Source organism: Panicum virgatum, chromosome 2K (genome assembly GCF_016808335.1).
Source record: "Panicum virgatum strain AP13 chromosome 2K, P.virgatum_v5, whole genome shotgun sequence".
In the NCBI taxonomy this organism is placed as follows: domain Eukaryota; kingdom Viridiplantae; phylum Streptophyta; class Magnoliopsida; order Poales; family Poaceae; genus Panicum; species Panicum virgatum.
In genome coordinates, this window is record NC_053137.1 from 1,920,929 (window position 1) to 1,942,819 (window position 21,891).

Consider the following 21,891-nt stretch of genomic DNA (forward strand, 5'->3'; position numbering starts at 1 on the left):
CCCGCCGGACAAGCCCGCTCACCTCGTCCGCGCCGCCCTCGTTTGCAAAGCCTGGCGCCGCACCCTCTCCGATCCTGGCTTCCTCCGCCGCTACCGCGGGTTCCACCGGGCGCCGCCGCTCCTCGGCTACCTCCACAACCTCTGCCACGAAACTGGGGGCACATCCCTGGCATTCGTCCCAACCACCGCAGCCTCCCCTTTCCCCCCGCCGCTGCCGCTCGACGACCGCGGCTCCTACTGGGCGCTCGATTGCCGCCACGGCCGCGTGCTGCTCGACGCCTTCCAGCGCCACCTCCTCGTCTGGGACCCGATCACCGGCGACCGGAAGGAACTGAGCGTGCCCTCCTCCCCGCCGCACAGCTATTCCGGGACCTATTCCGAATCGGACAACTGCATCTACAAGTGGCTCCGGCAGGACACTGCTAATGGCACTGGTGGATGGGAGAAACACATGGTTACGGAGCTCGAGACGCTGCTCCCAAGGCTGCTCCGCGCACAAGGCATGAATTGATCACCCCTGTGGAAGGCATGGATACGATTTTCATCAGAGGAGCTGGAACCGCGGGAGTCTTCACACTGGATCTCAAATCAAGGAAGGTGAAGAAGGTTGGAGAGAAGGCAGATCGACAACCATGTTATCTTACCTTACACGAGCTACTATACTCCAGGTATTAGCCTTGTGCCTTTATTTCTTTAACATCTGCACCTTATACGCATGCTTTTTCTCGTTATTAACTCGTTATCATTCTCAATTTTGAATTTTGATGCCAATATGATGCACAAGTACCGACCCCGTTCTTGTAACGGTTCAGAGGTACATGCATGTATTATATATGATAACAATTGAGCTACAGTATGGTTTTGATCTTTCCAGATCTTGTTAAAGGCAGACTGTCACCACCGTGAAGACAATGATTTATCAATATTTGACATGAGTCCTGCTACTGTCGGCTGCTTGAGGAGCTGGTGATTAAATTAATTTGTCTCCATAATTCGAGATTTAGTTTCAATAAGTTGGGCATCAGGATCAATTACTCTGTCTTGTGTTCAGAAGGGTGGTTTATATGTTTAAGTAATAAGCCTTTTCTTAACTTCAAAAATAAGTAATAAGCCTTTTCACGGTCCGTGGAAGTGCCAGTTTTTACCTAGATATCATGATCAATTAGTATGTCGCTTCTCACAATATTTTCATGATTGTGGCCCAAGATTATTATCATTGTCATGCCATGATAAGTGTAACCAGTTTCAGTAAAGTTTTCTCAAAGAGAATAACAAAAACTTTGAGTGCGCACTTAAATACAAAATATCACTTGGTATGCTAGAAGATCTCGGTCCTCACTCCAAGCATTGGAATTGTATATATGAATCAAGCAACTCAACAGGTTTTTATCATATCTCTTTTGCATCTTTGGTAAAAGCTCCAGAGATTTCATGCCGGGTGAATGGAAACACTGTGAAGTAAAAGCTGATAAATTAAAGTAATTCCTTTAAGTTATTCCCACAATATGTTATATGCGTTTGTTTGTGAAGGAAAAAAATGTTCGATTATTCATTTTCAAAATCTAGTTAAACTTATGTAGATGCTTGCATGATAGCTGTTAAGCTTAAGGCATGAAGCTCACCATTTGATTGTTGTGTACATACAACCTTTCTCTAATTTGTAGCACGGATTTATTTACTAATCAATTTGCAATGGCATATGAAGTTTATCCATGTAATTAATAAACTCATTTGAGGTACAATCTCTTTTCAAATGTTTTGCTCCGACCTAGTTTGTTGTTTTTGTTCAACTTTTGGTTGGAATACTGGTTATACATGTTATATAATCAACTAGCAAGAGGTCTATAATCGGTTAGATTGTAAGACTAATTGAAATTTGATAGTGATGTGCATATTTGAAATTCTTTGGTTTTATGTTTTCAGGGAAATGAATATATGGAATTGTAAGCCTACAATCTCAAGTACACAGGCATACAATTTTTCATTTTGTAGGTTAAAGTTGATAAGAAAAAAAATTCTGGATAACAGCTATATATCTATAGGAAGCTCAATATATTACTTACGATTTTATGAATGTTCTGGCCAATCTGATGGAGGAGCACCAAGCCCATCGTGGCATCGTATAATCATTCAAATGTATATATATTACTTTTGTGCAAATGTTAGCATGGTTGTAAGTTTTCTGGATTTATCTCTGCAAATATGTGCAAATGTTAGCCCACCATGAAGATGCAGTGATCTATATATTGACATCATCCTGCTATTGTTGGACAGTTTGAGTAAGAAAGAGAAGATAGTGATTGAATTTGTCTCCTGCGCCCGAGAATCTGAAAATCACAATGCAAGTAAAAAGTGTAGCTCAATAATGTATACAGCTTTCAAAGATGAACAGCCTGGAGTTTCCGGTCCTAATATTTATAGAGAAACTGTATGAGCAGTGTAATTTGATCTTGTTGTAAATCCCCACCCCTTGTTCCCCACTCTCACAAATTATATGTATGCAATAACCTAGCATCAATATAAAAGTTCAGGCCGGCTTCTTGCCTGCCGTAGTACTCTTAAAAAGAAGTATTTATGGAGAGTAAAATAGAGCACAAGACAAAAGGGCCATAAAAAGATTAGCTTAGGCCAAAGGGTTTGCTAACCAGCAGATGCAATTACCAAGGTTGACAAGGTTATGGGTGTTGTGCTGTGAGGACATACAGCAAATATCAAGAATGATGCTTAAAAGGTTGAAATTGAATTGTCAAGCTTGTCAGAAATGCAGTTACCTCTACCACATCCATTTTTTTTTTGTTTCCATTCAACTGACCATCTGCAAATCAGTATCAGAGTACAGAGCAGGAACTGTCCATGGACTGACTAGCCTTTGGCCTCTGTGGCTCTGCAGCTACATGCAGAGTAGTAGATGCAGTACCAATAGCCTTTGGTCAGGAGCAAATACGCCGCCGACGGCTGCGACCACCTCGACTGCTACGAGTGGTCGGTTTTTCGTGGTCTAGCTTTGTGGGGATGAGCTATCCGTACGTGACCAGCATGCCAAAAGAGTTGAACGCCATTCTCATGAAGCCAGAGGATGGAGAGCTAGTACTTGTGGCCCTGTTCAACGATTGCAACTACATGTGGTCGCGGCGAGCTGGTGCTAGTGGCATTGGTGGCTGCCGGTGCTTCCTCTGCACCATCAAACAGCCAGAAGCCCGGCACCGCGGAGCCAACCTTTCCTCATGAGTTGCCATACTGCAAGGATGAAGGCGGCGGCAGCAGTAGTACGAGCTGTGCCCTCGCTCGGCACGATCTGATGGTGCACGTCCCTCCGCCATGTACAGGGTATCAACCTTAACATCTGCAAAAATTAAGGTATACCCACATCTTAGAATCACATGTACAACATAAACCATGCCCTGAAGGGATCATATCATCACCATCCATCAATATAAACCAGATGAGGCCACCATGTACCTCCATCATTAAGGTATTAATCTTAAGTCTTAACATCTTGAATAAATTGTTTTTTTTTAAAAAAAGACACTACAGACAGAACATATCTACTGGTGCAACCAGCATACATCAACTTACAGCCAACAACACTGATACCAGACAAGTTTATCTCGTCTCAGCATACAACACTACAACAGTACTTATCCATACCAACTTACATTCAACAACACTGGTACATTCAACTTACATTCAACAACACTGGTACTTTTTTTATTTGGTATTGGGGGGAATGCAGGAGAAGCCTTTTCTATTCCCCATATGCCTATTTGCCGGCAGTCGGAAACACTAGGTATCGATGTTAACATCGTCGTCCTCAGTTGCTTCATCATCAAAGGTGGAGTTCTTCCCAGTGGCAGGTTCCATCTGCTTGGAGCTGGATTTTGTGGACTTGACGTTGGACTTGTTCTTTGTTGCTGGCGTTTTGCCCTTCTCAGACTGCTGCAACTCAAGCTCCTTCACGAACAGCCTACCCATCCGCTTTGAGACTGGCCCTTCCGCTGGGTCTTCAGCAGCAGAGTTGTTCACTGTCAGAGGAATAAAACCAAGAACATTATTGACTGAATAAAAGAGTTAGCATTAAACTGAAACTAATAATTGAAACAACATGAAATCCTCAGGTTTTCAAGATTCTATCCCTGCTCAAAGGTGCTCTGGTGCTAGTAATGCAACTCACTCTACTTTGAATATGCTAGTTTTGCTGGTGCATCATCATCACTTATGGACATGCATGTGCAGTTTTGTGATTTTCTATGACCTAAACTAGACCAAATTCAGTCAATTTTTTCAACATGCATGTGCAGTTTTGTGATTTTCTATGACCTAAACTAGACCAAATTCAGTAATGTTTTCATCATGGTGGATGCACAGATTAGTTTTTTTATATGAATACAAAATGAATCACAATGCTAGCAGAGACTATTTGGAAAGCAAATCATAAGCGCAAGGACAATATTGCATAGAATCAAAGCAACTGACACAAGAAGTTGCAAAAATGAATACCTTCCATTGGGCTTGACACCAGAGGAATAGCTTGACCACCCTGTACAGCATCCATTGAGGATGGGGAACCAGAATGGTTGCTATCCTCCAACTTTGATGAGCTTCCAAGGCATTTCTCTGGCTGCTCATCAGGAACATCCGGGGAAGGAATTGCTGGTAAGTAGACAATCTCATCCACAGAATCCTCCACATCACTGAACATTGTATTCTTCTCAAATGTCTCAATATCAACATCAGAATCCTCATCTATCGCTACTTCTTCATCCTACGTATGGGGTTTACAGAGAAAATGCTCAAGTTGTGTACCCATGAATATGAATAACTGTTAAAAGACAAACAGAGAAATTTTATTCACCTCTTCTTCACGTGGGTTCAGGTCAAACTCATCCTCTCGTTCAACGTACTCTTCATTTTCTTCTAATTCTTCAAAATCAGGAGCAAACGCACTCCAGTTCTCTACATGCTCCTTAGCCCAAATGTATACAAAGCCTCTAACAGATACAGCAATTGTAAGTTCAGCAACTTGTGCTCACCTTTGTTTGCAGAAGCGCCAACTACCCACTGACCATTACCACTGAAACATGGTGTCCTCCAATGTGTCCTTGTGATGAAATCTGAAATTTCAGAGGAAAGGATAAGGCAGCTTGTGCCATTTACTTTTAACTTATCATAGTGACTTTCATAGTCATTACTATTGTTGCTCAAGTTTCTAATCTCCTCTCCAGAACCTTTAACAGGCAGAATATTCTTGTAGACTCTAATGACCCGATCATTAGAATTTGTCAGCAGATATTGACCATCCCGGCTTAAAACAATATCCTTAACAACAGCTCCACCAGGGATGGGAATTACTGCATGTACCTGGATGCTTTTTGAATCTACGATTAAAATTTCTCCCTTGGTGTTGCCCCCATATATCAGATCCCCATGCTTATCAAATGCAGCAGCTGTTGGTGTAAAAGGTGGGTTACCATCTGCAAATTTACTACGGGCATTAGCTGCTGGGGGGTTACTGTTCCCAGATACAGAAACAGGGATAAATGTGGTACTTCCAGTATCCAAATCAACAAGAAGAGGTGCAGAAGTGTGATGAACGATAGGACACGTAGGAGGGCAGGGTCGAACCCTACTGCTCGCACGGCTTAGTTGAGATAGGAGAGGAACGATAATTCATTGATTGCCTTCAAGAGTCTCTTAGTTACATATATATAGGCCTAGGCACCTTGCATAACAAATCCCTAATATCTAGGAGATAGCCTACCAAATAACAACCAAGGCTGATGACACAATCCTAACCGGCCACCTGAGTCTTCTTGCGCCTGCGTTCGTAGACTTTGCCCCACATGACATCTCTCCCCCCTCGTGCAACAGCTCGTCCTCGAGCTGGAACATTGGATAATGCTGCTGGAATTATGCAAGGTCTTCCCAAGAGGCCGATGACGGAGGGGCACCCTGCCATTGCACCAGAATTTGGCGAACACCCCGATAGAGCCTGGCACGTAGAGCGCATTCAGGTGCTAGCACCACTGCACCATGATGAAGCGGAGGAAGAGCTGGAGGCGACACCGGAGGATCACCCTTGAACAGCTTCAGCAGGCCCACATGTACCACTTCGTGTATGCGCGAGCCTTTGGCAGTAGAGCAAGTCGAATAGCAGCTGGATTGATGACGGCCACCACCTGATACGGGCCGAAGAAGCAAGGGCACAGCTTGCCTTTAGTTGTGTCGACAATGCCAGAAGCCATGCGATGACGAAGGCGCAGCCACGCCCAATCTCCCACAGCGAAGGAGAGCTCGCGGTGCCGCTTGTCGTAGTGGAACTTCATCTTCTTCTGTGCTTGTTCGAGACGGAGGCGCACATCCGCCAAAAACTCGTCCCTTTCTTCCAAGGACCGAGCCACTGCCGGCACACGAATCTCGCCGGGGTCATACATCCACAGGGAGGGTGGATCACGGCCGTAGACCACCCGGAAGGGCGTGTCACCCAGGGCTGAGTTGTAGGCAGTATTGTAGGTGAACTCAGCCCATGGAAGCCACCGAAGCCACTGTCGGGGACGATCGCCGGTGAAGCAACGGAGATACATGGCGATGATCTTGTTGGCCACCTCAGATTGGCCATCAGATTGAGGGTGGAACGCCGAGCTCATTTGAAGCTTGGTACCCGTGGCGCTGAACAAAGCCTGCCAGAACGCTGACGTGAACACTGGATCACGATCCGATACGATCGAAGCTGGAATCCCATGAAGGCGCACCACTTCACCAAAGAACGTGCGTGCCACCGTCTCAGCTGTGTAAGGATGTCCAAGCGGAATGAAGTGCGCCGACTTCGAGAACCGATTGACGACAATCATGATGACAGACTTGCCGCCAACCTTTGGAAGGCCCTCCATGAAGTCCATGGACACATCTGTCCAGACTGTAGATGGAACCGGCAGTGGTAGTAGGAGACCTGCGGGATGCAGCTGCTCAGTCTTGTTGCGTTGGCACACAAGACAAGCACGAACGTGCTCCTGCACAACGCACTGGGCGTTCGGAGTGTGGAAGTCGCACCAAAACCGTTGCAGTGTGCGCTGGACGCCCTCATGGCCGACATCGTGGGCAGCCGCCAGAGCCACTTGCAAGAGCGGGGACGACGGCAGAACGGAGATGCGCTTGTTGTAGAGGACCAGTCCGGCGATGATGGCCCAAGGAGCTTACAGCTCGCCGGACGCAATCTGCTCCGTCAAAGCTACCAAGGCTGGTTCGACCAGTTTTGCCGCTCGGAACTCAGCAAAGAGGTCAAAGGAGGGCGCCGAGATGCTGTTGACCGCCGTGTCCGCGTCGTGGCGTGACAGTGCGTCAGCGACCACGTTGGAGCGGCCGGGCTTGTACTGCATAGTGAAATCAAAGCCCAAAAGTTTACTCACCCAATGGTGTTGCGGGATCGTGGCAAATCGCTGGTCGAGGAGGAAATTGAGGCTCGAGTGGTCCGTCTTGACGACGAACGGACGTCCCCACAGATAGGGTCTCCAGTGGCGGACGGCGATGGCACGACTGAAGAAAGCGATGGCACTGTCGTCTTGATGGAGCACCGTGCCGAACCCCGAGCCCAAAGCATCGCATTCCACGATGAACGTCTTGGCGAAGTCCGGTAGTTGTAAGACGGGCGCAGATGTGAGCACGCGCTTGAGAGCATCGAACGCCGTCGTGGCCTCGTCCGACCAGGCAAACACATTCTTCTGGAGGAGCCGCGTGAGGGGTGCCGCCACCGCGCCGAAGTCCTTGATGAACTTGCGGTAGTACCCGGCGAGCCCGAGGAAGCCGCGCAGGGCGTGAATAGAGCGCGGCTGCGGCCAGTCCTGCACGGCGCGCACCTTATCGATGTCCATGGCGACGCCGGCCACCGAGACAACGTGTCCGAGGTAGGAGACGGTCGTCGTGCCGAACGCACACTTGCTGCGCTTGACGAAGAGGCGGTGCACGCGCAGCGTGTCGAGGACGAGGCACAGGTGTTGAAGATGTTCCGCCCACGAGTTGCTGTAGACAAGGATGTCGTCGAAGAAAACCAAAACAAAGTGGCGGAGGAAGGGCCGGAGTACCTCGTTCATCAGCGCTTGGAAGGAAGCCGGCGCGTTCGTTAAGCCGAACGCCATTACCAAGAACTCGTAGAGTCCTTCATGAGTGCGGAACGCCATCTTATGCACATCATCAGGGTGCATCCGCACTTGATGATAGCTGGAGCTGAGGTCCAGCTTAGAGAAGAAGCATGCACCATGGAGTTCGTCGAAGAGTTCATCCGCCACCGGGATGGGGAACTTGTCTTTCACCGTTAGGGCATTCAACTCGCGGTAGTCCACACAGAAGCGCCAGGAGTTGTCGGGCTTCTTGACGAGGAGGACTGGAGAAGAAAACGGTGACGAACTGCGGCGGATGAGTCCCTGCTCTTCCATGACACGGCACTGGCGCTCAAGTTCATCTTTCTTCAGCGCCGGATAGCGGTAAGGGCGCACTGCCACCGGAAGGGAGCCGGGTTTGAGCAGGATGCGGTGATCCCTGGAGCGCGCTGGGGGTAAGCCCGCTGGTGCAGCGAACACGTCTTCGAACTCATCGAGGAGGTCATCCAGGAGCGACTCCGGAGTAAAGGCATGCAGCTGTGGGCGCTGGGGTCCGGCCTCGCCGCGCCACTGGACCAGGCGGCCGTCGCGCCGGAACGCCATGGACAGGGTACGGAAGTCCATGCTGAGGGTGCCCAAGGAGGTGAGCCACGTTGTGCCCAGCACGATGTCGTAGCCTCCCAGTGGAAGCACGAAGATGTTGTCGACAAAGGACTCGTTGTCGATGAGGAACGCCGCTTGGCGGAGCACGCCGGCGCATGGCACCTTCTTGCCATTGGCCACGGTGACCCGCAGCGCACGCGGAGTCACCTGGAGACTGGTGGACGCCACACGCTCCGAGTTGATGAAGTTATGTGACGAACTGGAGTCGACCAATGCACGGAGGGTGGCCGATCCGACGTGGACCAGCAGCTGCAGCGCGGTGCCCGGCGCGCGCTTCGTGTCCTGATGGATGCCGGTGACCGCCAGCAGGGACACCTTCAGATCCTCGGCGTCCTCGGTGTCGTCGGCGTCGTCGTAGTCGACGTCGAGGAGGAAGAGCTTCTTGCATGAACGGTTGTGGCCGCGAACGTACCGTTCGTCACAATTGAAGCAGAGGCTGAGGCGGCGCCGTTCGTCGATCTCCGGCTGAGTCAGGCAGCGGATAGTGCGACTGGCCACCACTGTGGTGGCGTTGGACGACGACTGCGCCAAGAGCTTGGGCGGCTGTGCTGCTGGTGTCGCCACGGATGTAGGGGCCGCTGGCAACACTAGCAGAGGTGGCTGTGGTGGTGGCGGCCGCAAACGCAGGGGCACAGGTTGAGGCGCCTGGGGCTGCAGTGTGGCGGCCACCGCGGCATTGCGGCGCTCGAAGGAGCGTGCCAGGCTCATAGCCATGGCGAGCGACTGGGGCCCTTGGATCTGGACGTCCAGACTGAGAGGCTCCCCAAGACCGGCGAGGAACAGCTACGTCTTCTGGTTCTCCTGCAGGGGGCTGGCGCACGCGAGCAACTCTTGGAAGCGATCCTGGAAGTCGGCCACCGTGGACGTGAGGCGGCATGCAACGAGCTCCCCCAGTGGATTGGAGCGTAGGGGAGGGCCGAAGCGCAGATCCAGGAGCTCCTTGAAGCGGTTCCATGAGGGCGTGCCCTCATCCTTCTCCACTTGCGTGTACCACTGTTGTGCAGCGTCGTGAAGATTCAGCGCGGCAAGCCACACCTTCTCCTCCTCGATGGTGCGTTGGCCACGGAAGTAGTGCTCGCACTTGTTGACGAAGGGCATCGGATCGCCGGTGCCATCGTACTTGGGAAAATCAAGCTTGTGGAAGCGAGCTTGGCCGATAGGCCCCTCGCGCCGGGGATCTGGATGCGCGTGCTCCTGTCGTTGCTCCATGCGCTAGAGAGTTGCGCTATGGAGACGTTGCTGGCGATCGAGCTCGGTCAGGCGGGCGTCCAAGACATCGAGGCACTCCAGCTTCTTGAGGATTGCCTCCATCAACTGGACGGATCCATCAGGCTACTTCTCGTCGTCGGACATGGCGGCGAGGGTTTAAGGAACGTGTGGCGGTGGTGGGCTAGGGTTTTGGTGGAAGGATACGGCGGTGGTGTGGGTATATGATGGCTGGATGAGAACGTCGAGGAGGCACAGTTCTGATCCAATTCGGAGCACAAGATGTGATTGAATCGGACCTAACCAACTGATACCAGATGTGGTGAACGATAGGACACGTAGGAGGGCAGGGTCGAACGCATGGCTTAGTTGAGATAGGAGAGGAACGATAATTCATTGATCGCCTTCAAGAGTCTCTTAGTTACATATATATAGGCCTAGGCGCCTTGCATAACAAATCCCTAATATCTAGGAGATAGCCTACCAAATAACAACCAAGGCCGATGACACAATCCTAACCGGCCACCTGAGTCTTCTTGCGCCTGCGTTCGTAGACTTTGCCCCACATGACAGAAGACAGAGGGCATGCCAAACAAATAGATGGAGTTGGAGAACCAGGATGAAGACTGGCACGCAATGGAGCCTTCTGAAGAATTATTCGAGCAATCTTTTTCCCAGATGACACATCCCAAAGTGTCAATGACTTGTCAGTAGCAGAGGCAAGCAAACGGTGGCCATACTTGGACCAGGAGACGCTTGTTATAGATGCAGTGCAATCTTTATCACGAAATTCTCTTGCAAGCCCTTTTGTTTCAAAATCCCAGATAACACAGCTACCATTTGAGCATCCTGCTGGAAATATGTAATAGACAACGTTAGTGACCAGTCAAAACAATTTCAAGCGGAAAGATATTCTAGACCATCTAAAGATTTAACGGCACATTTAAAAAATAATGATGATGTCTATATCCCAAATTTTAGCAGGCATGCAGCATCAAGCACATATGGAACTAAGATTATTATAATAGAGTGAAACCTGCTGAAATGAACCACATAAAACTAAAGGCGCATAGAAAATACAAGGTTCCTTTGCTAATTTATTAAAGATTCAGGCAATCTAATTGGTCCTGCCAGTATAACAGAAGAGAAATTGCAATTCCAGACTAGAAGAAATTTTAATCCTTGTTAACCATAACAAACTCAACACCAGTCAAGAAGTATACAAGAAACCAGCATGGTTTATATGAACTAGCTAGGAAAATAATTACATAGAAAACTTGAATTTACTTGAAGAATAACAAGCTCAAATAATTACCAGCAAGAAGCGTCCCGGTACGGTTAAATGCGATACATTTCATAGCAGCATGATGCAGGTACTCCTCGATTATGTCAGGAAATTCCGCCTCATATGAATCTACAAGAATACAGAGAATAGAGCAATTCAATATATCAGAGATATTTTCTTCATGTTTCTTGTCAACATAGAAATAAAAAAATACAATATGTGGTAAAGTATTTCTCAGATATACGATTAACTTCCTTCCACTACTAGAAAACAGGCCATGGGAACCGGTTGGAAATGGCCTTAGGCACCGGTTTTCCAACCGGTTCCCGCCAACCGAGACCAATGGCCTCACCTTAGGACACCGGGTATTTAACCCGGTGCCTTAGGCACCCATTGGTACCGGTTGGAAAGTCCAACCGGTACCAAAGAGGCTGCCACGCTGACGCAAGGTGGCAGCCCCTTTGGTACCGGTTGGTCTTTCCAACCGGTACCAATGACATTTTCCCTTTTTTCCCAAATCCAGTTTTCTTTGTTATATTTATTGCTGTTTATTCTTTTATAATTGCTAAACGCACTCAAGCTCTACAGTACTATACGTTCATTGGTCGTTCGTGTTCATTTTCAGAGAATATTTGAAACACTACTACAAAAACCTTGATTTGTCCCGGTTGGGAAACCTTTTTTGTCCCGGTTTCCCAACCGGGAACGCCATGCCGGGACAAAAGGAGGAACCCTTTTGTCCCGGGTCTGACAACCGGGACAAAAGACACCCTTTTGTCCCGGTTGGTAATACCAACCGGGACAAAATGTTTTTTTTAGCGTCCCCCGCCGGAGCTCCGCATGCACCACCGGCTCCTCCCTCCTCGAGCTCCAATTCCAATCACTCCATCACAAAAACATGCTGAACTCCCTCACAAAGATACAATCACACTTGAAAAAAATTTCAAATTTAAGCTAGAAACATTCTTATCTTACATGGTCATCACACATCACACAAGTAAAATAGCAAAAATCTAATTCACAATACAAGAGACTGATTTGATTCACCATACAAGAATTGACCACCACAGTCACAAACAAAAAAAAAACAAAACAAAAAAGCATATGCCGCCCTCCCCGGCCCACGGCGACGGGCGTGCCGGCCCCTGCATATGGCCGCGCGCGGCAGCGGCGGCTTGCTGGGCCGCACCCGCGCCCCGTCCCCGTCAACGTCGCTGCCGCTCCTGGCCGCGCGCGACGGCGGCGGCTGGCCGGCTCGCCGGCCCGCACCCGGGCGCGCCCGCCCCTGCCGGCGCCTGGCCGCGGCTTGCCGGCCCGCAACCGCGCGCGCTTCCCGCGGCTCGCCGGCCCGCAGCAGCGCCCGCCCCCACCAGCGTGGCCGCGCCTCCTGGCCGCGCGCAGAGGCGGCGGCGGCTGGCCGGCTCGCCGGCCCGCACCCGGGTGCGCCCGCCCCTGCCGGCGCCTGGCCGCGGCTTGCCGGCCCGCAACCGCGCGCGCTTCCCGCGGCTCGCCGGCCCGCAGCAGCGCCCGCCCCCACCAGCGTGGCCGCGCCTCCTGGCCGCGCGCAGAGGCGGCGGCGGCTGGCTGGCTCGCCGGCCCGCGCCCGCCCCCACCGGCGCCTGGGTGCGGCTCGCCGCCCCCGCTTGCGCCTGAGAGGGAGGAACCGGATCGAGGAGGGAGGGGAGGAGGAAAGCTCGAGGGAGAGAGATGCCAGAGAGAAGAAGAGTCGAAGAGATAAGAGAGGGGATAGAGTTAAATAAATGAGAGGGAGAGAGATGCCCGTGAAACTCTTTTATCCCGGTTGGAGACTCCAACCGGGACAAAAGACTATCTTTTATCCCGGTTGGAGACTCCAACCGGGACAAAAGACTATCTTTTGGTCCCGGTTGGAGTCACCCACCGGGACTAAATCCTTTAGTCCCGGTGGGTGACTCCAACCGGGACTAAAGGATATTATTTTATTCTGGTGGAAGTCTTCAACCGGGATAAAAGGTCTCTTTCTACTCTTTATTGGCTGCTAGACTTTAGACCCGGGACTAAAGCTTTCATTTGTCCCGGGTCCAATAACGACCGGGACAAATGTGCAGGAACAAAGCCCTGTTTTGTAGTAGTGAAACTAACTAAAAGTGAAATGCGAGCATATAATTAAGCTAATTAGATGAACTAATATATTTACAAATTTACAAACATCAAGACATAATGTTTAAAAATATTTACAAATGTACAAGTCATGTTTGTAGTCCAACTACTGGTCCCCTCAGGAGGTAGATGGAAATCCTCTATGGATATGACCGTTGTGGTAGAACTCGCCTCTAGGATCCAAGATCTCGTTCAAAATGAATCCGGCGAGGTGCTCGCACACGGCGTTGATCCGATCAGTAGAGTAACATTCATCCGCCATTTGAGACATCTATCATTTAGAAAAAAAGGATTAACATCATGTGCGTTAGTACAATTATGAAAATATACTAGTGAACGGTTTGGACGTACTCTCGTGTCTTCATCAGTAACCTTCCCGCATGGAGTCATGATGTGCAAGTAGTCGCATACGTAGTACCCGCACCAATCAGTTCCTTGTTGTTGTCTCGCACACTTAAGGTGAAACAAATAAATTACTCAATTTAGAACAATTTGGGATTATATACTTAACTAGACAAATCTTTATGAATCAACATACCGGATAATCCATGTTAACATTCAGTTCGGGCCTCCATTGACCACGTCCTTTGTTATTTCTCACAAATTTTTTCCAAACCCTGCGCTCAAAGTTAAGTTTGATATTCAGAAATTGTTATTAACAGAAAAAGATTTGATTGTGCAAACTGAACTTACCTGTTCAAGGGGTCTATGATATGTTCGATTGCGGACTTTGGATTTCTCATTGAGTCAAAGACTATAAGATTGCCGGTCTCTACGGAAAGTATGAGTAAAATCCAATGATAACTGCGGATATAGATAGGATACATACATACATGCATTAGAAGACTTAGTATTTATTTAGTAATATAACAGAGGATTGAGTCAACCAAGGCTTACCCAAAGTTGTATGGTATGAATATATAGGATTTGTAATTTTGCCTAGTCAATGAATCGTACATGTTTTCGCACGTTTCCTTGTAATTTTCGTTGAGCACTTTCTGGTTGACTAGCAAAGGAGACATGAAGTCGATCTGATGGTGCCATCCATGTTTTCGGCTTCTTTGGGTCTCCTGTCTAAATGATACAATAGAAATTTTATAATGCACACATATAATTATGTTCTTGTTAACAAAAAAGTATTAATGTAGAGGTAAGTGATACTTACAAAACCCAAATGGTGATGATAGCGGCGTCGAGGGCTTGTCGATGGTAAATGTGATATAAATTTTCGAAGTACACCCAGAAGTCCTCCTCCCCGTGGAAGAAATCATGGTCACGATACTTGACTCCAAACATTTTCCCATGGTCCTTCGACATTCGCAGGTACCATCTATGCAAATTGAACATCTGCGTGCCTAGACTTTTCTCCTCTTCCTCAGTGACAAAAGGTTTTCCATGCTGGAATGGAGTAAGAACGGGAGCGACAGGGATTTCCGCCTCCACTTGCCCCGTTGCCTCCTCTAGCGTTAATCCAGTTTCAGAAAGAAATATTGCAGCCTGTAGGTCCGCCTGGAGTTGTACGTCCGTCGGGTGTAGGAGTGGCAACCCTGGCACCCGGAGGGGCTCGAATCCTTTTTGTTGTGTGCCAAGCTGAGGAATGGTCTTGCCACATTTTTTCTTCAGATTTCTCACCTTGTGTGCTTTTGTCAGAGTATGATCATAGTCCGAGGGTAAGCTTTTCGGTTTTGATGGGTTGTCTAGGTTTGCGAGAAGCTTTTTCCCTAGTTCTAGAGGTACATTTTCCCTCGGCGGGGGGACTTTAGGCTTCAATTGTTCTTTTATATATTGAGCAGTCTTCTTTTCCAACTCCTCAGTAGTTTTCTCGTAGGTTAATTTTCTTTCGACCATTTTCTGCTTCTTCTTTGAGGGTCCATCCGCTGGGAGGCTGGATGCTGTCTTTTTCTTTCCTTTTTCTGGGTCAGGAAGAGTTGGAGTACTCGTAGCCCTTTGCGCCGGCGGAGATGGTGGTGAAGGAGGTGGTTGTGGGGACGGCGGTGAGGGAGACCGCGGAGACGGGCGATCGGTCTGCACGGGAGCCGTTGAGCTTGCAGTAAGTTTGATGTTGGCCTTGCGCCATAGAACGACCCCGTGCAGTGCGTCTCCCAATGTCTTCTCTCCATCCCCTCCAACGAAGTCGAGCTCAAGATCCTGATTGTTTCCAACTATCTGCTCGACTGTGACGGAGGTGTAGCCAGGGGGTATCGGCCTTCCATGAATTATAGTAGAAGGATTCAGGGGCAAGACTGACCTGTATGTGACATGAATGGATATATTTCTTGCTCGCACATGAAGCTCGCACGGTGTCCGCATGGTGACATCGTCCACTGGATACCTCTGGTCATCTACCGCCATTTGCTCAATCTGGGGTTGCTGTTCCGCTTGTACGTCGGGCGCCGCTGTGGATGCACAGCTGCTGCATCGCTGAGAGACCGGGCTTATCACAACATCTGGGTGCGACCCAGCAGTGCCCCTTTGGCACAGAGCTAGCTGCATTGCCTTATTGACCCTGGCGTCCATCTGAGATTCCAAGGACGCAACCTTCCTTGTCATCTCTTCTTGCATGACACGAAGTTTCTCTTCCTGTTCGGCTTTGCTCTTTCGGTGAGTCTTGTAAGAGGAATCTCCGGCCCAAGCAACTTTCCATGGGACCACGCCGATGCCGCGGGCTCGTCCAGTGTGTTCTGGATTCTTTAATGCCCTTGTCAGCTCATCATTCTCCCTTTGAGGATGGAATGTTCCTTGTTGGGTCTCATCTATTGCAGCGACTAGATCGCGGGACACTTCTTGCATATGCTCGGGCACGACCAAATTTCCATCCAACTGGTTTAGTGTCACGCCATTAGCAAATAACCACCACTTGGATCTATCCAGCCAATCCCAAGTCGTCGGCCTGATGCCTCTATCCATAAGGTCCTGCTCCATCTTCTGCCATTTTTTTATTGACTTCTTGTACCCGGCAGCCCCAAGGTGGTGGATGTACTTCTTATTTGCTGCATTCACCTTGGCCTGTTCGGATTTTTCTTGGGCTTCCTCTGATAGTTTGTATTGTTTGATGAAAGAGCATCTAGGCCCCTAGTGGGTTTTGGTGTATTGATTGACAATACGATTAAAGAACTAACTTGTTTGCATGAGATTATGAGCAGGTATTTAATTTGTGGAATGATATAGCTCATATATTACAAGCAAATGTGTATGTCCCATTGACAATCATTATATGTGACAAGCTAGAATGAGAAAGAAAAATGGAAGAGCAAGGTATTCATGTGTAGTGTGAAGGCTCTAATATTGTGTTGAAGCTTGTTAGTTTATGTGGGACTCAAAGTGGCAAGCAAAAGTTGTAAAAGAAAATAGAGCAAGGTATTCATGGTTGATATAAAGGCTCTAATATGCGAAGGCTTGTTTCGGATGTATATGACAAGAAAAAGGAAAATGTGAGCAAGTATTCATGATTGACATGAAGGCTCAAATATCTATTAAAGGCTTATTCGACTTATGATAAAATTCGTACGACAAGTAAAGGTTATGAGAATGAGACACAATATGTTGTTGCATAGTCTCAAATTGGAAAGACTTGTCGCATGAGATGAATATTATTGTACAAGGGAAGCAAGCAAGAGAAAAGTGAATGAGACATGAGTTGATGTGCATATGTTATCTCAAATTAGAAGGCTTCTATATAAGATTGAATTGAGAATTCAAATTGACAACGAAGATTTCATGCATGACACAAATCAATATGAGTTCAAGATGGACGGCTAGGATAAAGGTAGAGGACCGAGAGGCGTGTTTCAAGAGGCTACGCAAGCGTTGGCTTGGGGGGGGGAGCAAGGAAACCGATACGGGTCAAAATACTGGAGATCCTAGAGTCATGGAGAGCTCTATGTTGAAGAGTGTCATTATTTGGAAAATGGGAGTGACTTGTGAATCAAAGACGGATTTCATTCTTATATGAAGGAAGATTCAAAGTCACTAGCTCAAGCAGGCATGCTCACTGAAATTAAGGATGTTGACAACCTCAAGATATTGATTGAAGAAGTTCGGCTTGATCAAGACATGAAAGCTCAAGTGTTTTGTATGTCATTTTATGTGAACTTGAGTATAGGATGCCGTACTATCAAGAGGGATGCAACATCAGTGGTTTGACATTACCAAAAGTGCTCATAGCTATCCCATGTGAGAAAAATCAGAAAGAAACACTTGGGAGCAGAAAACCTACTTGGACCGGTCTGACCGGTCCAGCCGACCGGTCTGACCGGTCGGGGTCCAACGGCTAGTTAATTTGAACTGACCGGTCTGGGGGACCGGTCTGACCGGTCTAAGTCTGACAGAGCAACAGCTAGTTTTGAGAGAGGGGTATTTATACCCCACACCCTCACCCATTCGTGGGTGCTGATGCCATTACTTTCCAGACCCATCTCTGAGTCGTGAGAGCACTTGAGAAGTCCTCCCCAACCTCTCTTTGTGAGATTTGAGTGATTAGAGTTGAATCCTTTGAGTTGGGTTGAGTGAAACTTTTGCTAAGAGAGCATTTGAGCAGTGAGAGAATAAGCCCTAGCTTGAGCACTTGTGGTTGCGTCACCAACTTGATTGAAGCATTTGTTACTCTTGGAGGAGAAGCCTCCTAGACGGCTAGGCGTCACCGGCTAGCTGCCAAGCTTGTGGTGAGCAGCGGCAAGTTTGTTGCAGCAGCAAAGGTGTGCCACAAGGGCATATGGTCAAATAGTGGAAAGGAGGAGATAGCTTGACCTTGTGGTCGCGATAAGCTTCCTCAACGGACACTAGGATTCACACGTGGTGAACGTGGTGAATCCGAACTTCGGTGAAACAAATCTCTATGTCTCCTTGCATTATCTTCATTTAGTTTGCCTCACACTTTGTACTCTAGCTTTATTTGTGCTTCCGCTTCGATCTACTTGGTTTTGTTGTTTCTGTGTGTGCAGGGTTAAGAAATACATTTGTAAGCATCTAAAGAAGCACCATACCAAGCTACATTTGTGCTAGAGCTCGTAAAGGGGAGGGTTAACACTTTTGTGCAGGTTCTGCGTAGGACCGGTCTGACCGGTCTGCTCAACCGGTCTGACCGGTCTGAGTGTTTGAATCCTGTTTCTAAGCCTAGTACCGGTTTGACCGGTCTGCCAGACCGGTCTGACCGGTTGGTTGCTGACAATTGTGTTAAGTGCTTTAATCTGCAGGATTAATTTTAAACGCCTATTCACCCCCCCTCTAGGCGACATCACGCGATTAAGGTCCTTTCAATTGGTATCAGAGCTACGGTCTCCAGATTGAAGCTTAACCGCTTGGAGAATCGCGATGTCGACACCACGTGAGGTACCGTTTGAGCTACTTCGTTGTGATGGATCAAACTATCCTTCTTGGTCTGCTCATGTACTTAATATTCTAAGGACCATGGGTCCTTCCTTTGAGCATGTTGTCAAGGCAAGTGTCCTTCCCAAGGACGTTGATGATTTGTCCAAATTGTCAACCGAGGAAAAGGAATGTTTGTATTGCAACCACGGTGTCACTAACCTCTTGTTTGAGTATATGGACAAAGAACTTTCAGATTCCATACAAGAGGAGAAGTTATTGAGAAAGACACGAAGTGAAGCTCATCGTCTTTGGAAGTTCTTAGAGAAGATATATGAAGATGAGAGTGAAAATGAAGATGAAGAAGAGGAGTCACTTGAGGTGTATTCTACTGCAACAATAAATACTCATCCTCTTGTGACTTCTCACGATGATCAAGGAGCAAGATCAAAGAAGTCTGCTGGTTCCCTGTTGGAACCGGTCAGACCGGTCTTCAATACCGGCCAGACCGGTCCTATCAGGGGGCAGCGCAAAGAAAACAAGAAATGCTCCCGTAGGCGATCAAGACAAGTTTCAGTTGGATCAGCATCCTCAAGTGATGCTGATCACCAATGCTTGATGGCCAACGGCAACAAAGAACACGTCCAAGAAATTGAGCAAATAAAAACTATAAGAAAGGAGCTTGAATGCCTCAAGCGCAACTATGACTTCTTGGTAAGTAAATCAGAAGCTTCCTCTGCAAACTATTCACATCGCATAGATTCATTGCAGAAGGAAAATCAAATGCTCAAGGCTAAATTGGAGAAGCTCTCTAGTGATCATGTGACTCTACAAGGAACTCATATGGAACTTGAAAAATCCTATGAGAAGCTTGTGGAATCACATGTGATGATTGAAATGGCTCATGAGGTTGTGGTTAACACGGTAAAATTCTAAGAACCTCTCACACACACTTGCACATGCTCACATGTTCAAATTGATTTGACTTGCACTAAACCATGTTGTTCTCAAGCAAGCCAATCTAGTATTGAGCAAGTGTTTGTAGAATCTTGTGATGACTTCATAGCAAAAGAAAATGAAGATCTTATGTGTTAAGTAAAAAGACTCAAAGAAGAAGTGACCAAGTTGAAGGGCAAGGGGCAAGTGAGACCATCTCAAGATAACCGCGATCCCGTGGTGAAGAAGCTTGATATGGGCTCAAACTTCACTAGCTCAGCTCATCAACTAGGTCAAAAGAGCATCAAGCACAAGATTCCAAGAAAGAAAACTCTAGAACACATCAAGTGCTTCAAGTGTCTAGAGAAAGGGCACTATGCAAGAAATTGTCAAATCAAATCTGATGAGGAAGCTCAATTATCAAGAAATCAAAAAGGGCTTCTAGAAAATAGAATGTGCCATGGATGCAAGAAATTGGGGCATATGGTTCACTGCTGTCCATAGAAGTGCAGGTCTGACCAGACCGGTCAGACCGGTCGTACCATACCGGTCAGACCGGTCCAGGCCAGTGCAGCTGCTGGACCTATCAAGAAGCCCACAAGAAGCACCCTTGCACACAGAAGGACTACTGATGCCCAGAAGTCCAAAATACAAGTAAATAGCACCTTTTTCAAGCTCAAACATCGAATTTGCTATACATGTCGAGCAAAAGGGCATATGAGTAAGGATTGTCTAAATGGTAAAGTACTCAACTCTAAACTTGTTCAATATAACTTTGCTAGACTTGGAAGGGATAAAATAAGTACTTATGCTACTAAAATAATTCAATCACCGAATGCTAGCATAAGAGCTATTTGGGTTCCCAAGTCGATTGTAACTAATATAGTAGGGTCCAACAAGGGTTGGACACCAAAGAATGCTTGAAAGAGTTTTAGGTACATGGAGATGCATTGGAGAGCTTGGTACATGGAAGAATATTGCTTATTCAAGTTAATGACCAAGTCTATGGAATTATTACATATCTTCATCCAATGTCATCTCGGTAACTCGTTTTCAATTCTATATGTCTTAGTCACTTGGCTCAAGATGAGAGTAAGTGTGTCAGTTGTGACACTCTAATAGTAACTAAGGCATACTATTTTGAGTTACTCCCTATTTGCCATGAGATACGTTTAATGGCTCTTGTGTATAGCAATGTCTTGTTTTATTACAGGTATAAACACACACATGAATAATCTTTAAAAAGAGGCAAGACATGAAAGAATTGAAGCATTTTGCAGTTTGACTGGTGTGACCGGTCTGACCGGTTCATCACACAGGTCTGACCGGTTCATCACACAGGTCTGACCGGTGTGAACCAGCTAGCTGCAACAGTAAAGCCAAGTGTGTAAAGATGCTTACAAAATTCTTTTATCAAGAGTGAATGTTTTCAGTATTATCTCATGGGGTCATGTACTACAGGCAGTAAGAAATTCTTGTACAATTCTCATTTCATATCTTATTCATGTGCTTTGAGACAAAGATTGTGAAGTGACCTCTTTCAATTCCTTAACATGGATAAAGTGCATCAAAAGAAATTCAAAACTCTTATGCACTTATTTAGGGGGAGATCACTTTACAATTTGCATCTTTGGGACTAACAATTTTCTCGAGTGAATGTGAAGTCTCTTATAGTGTTGATTATGCTTTTTATGGATCCAATGAGAGTTAATATAAGTATACCCATCCAACGGATCAAATATCGATTGACAAAGCATAATCATGAAGTACTCATGCTACATTGCACACTATTTCTCATCTATGAGAACTAGTGATTGTTTCTAAAAGTTTAAGCACGAGTTTAAGTGGCTAAGAGGCAAAGGTATGTTTTCTAGTTATTATGCTTTACCATTGAGCATCTAGGCCAGTATTAATGCTAGTGTGTGCACTTGTATGCATCAAGCTCAAGAAATCTTGTCACCTAGATACTTAGCTAAAACCTTCCTAATTGTGACTAAGTGTCAATCTTGTGTAAAATTGAGTAAGGTTTGTGCTAAGCTCTCTAGTGTGGTGATAGCTTGTCTTGTAGCATGCTATGAGTGTTATAGGATAAATGTTCTTTCAAAAACTCAACTAGCATGATAGGTTGTGTGTCAAATTTAAAATATTTGGATCTTAGTCTTTGTGACCATATCAATCTACTTGTGACTATAGTTCTCATTGATTGCTTGGTGGCTAGTCACAAGTAGTGGGACCTTCTCAAGTCCATAGATCTTTATCCTAAACACT

General features: G+C 47.1%; 1 protein-coding gene and 1 pseudogene across 1 annotated transcript; one reads left to right on the top strand and one right to left on the bottom strand.

Annotated features, from left to right (window-relative positions):
- Window positions 1–3,783: 3,783 nt before the first annotated feature.
- On the bottom strand, window positions 3,784–11,638 carry LOC120659375 (annotated as a pseudogene).
- A 710-nt stretch (window positions 11,639–12,348) lies between these two features.
- On the top strand, window positions 12,349–12,897 carry LOC120659379 (translation initiation factor IF-2-like). Its single transcript, XM_039937511.1, has one exon. It carries the CDS (start codon window positions 12,349–12,351, stop codon window positions 12,895–12,897), a length of 549 nt encoding a protein of 182 aa, XP_039793445.1.
- Window positions 12,898–21,891: the final 8,994 nt, after the last annotated feature.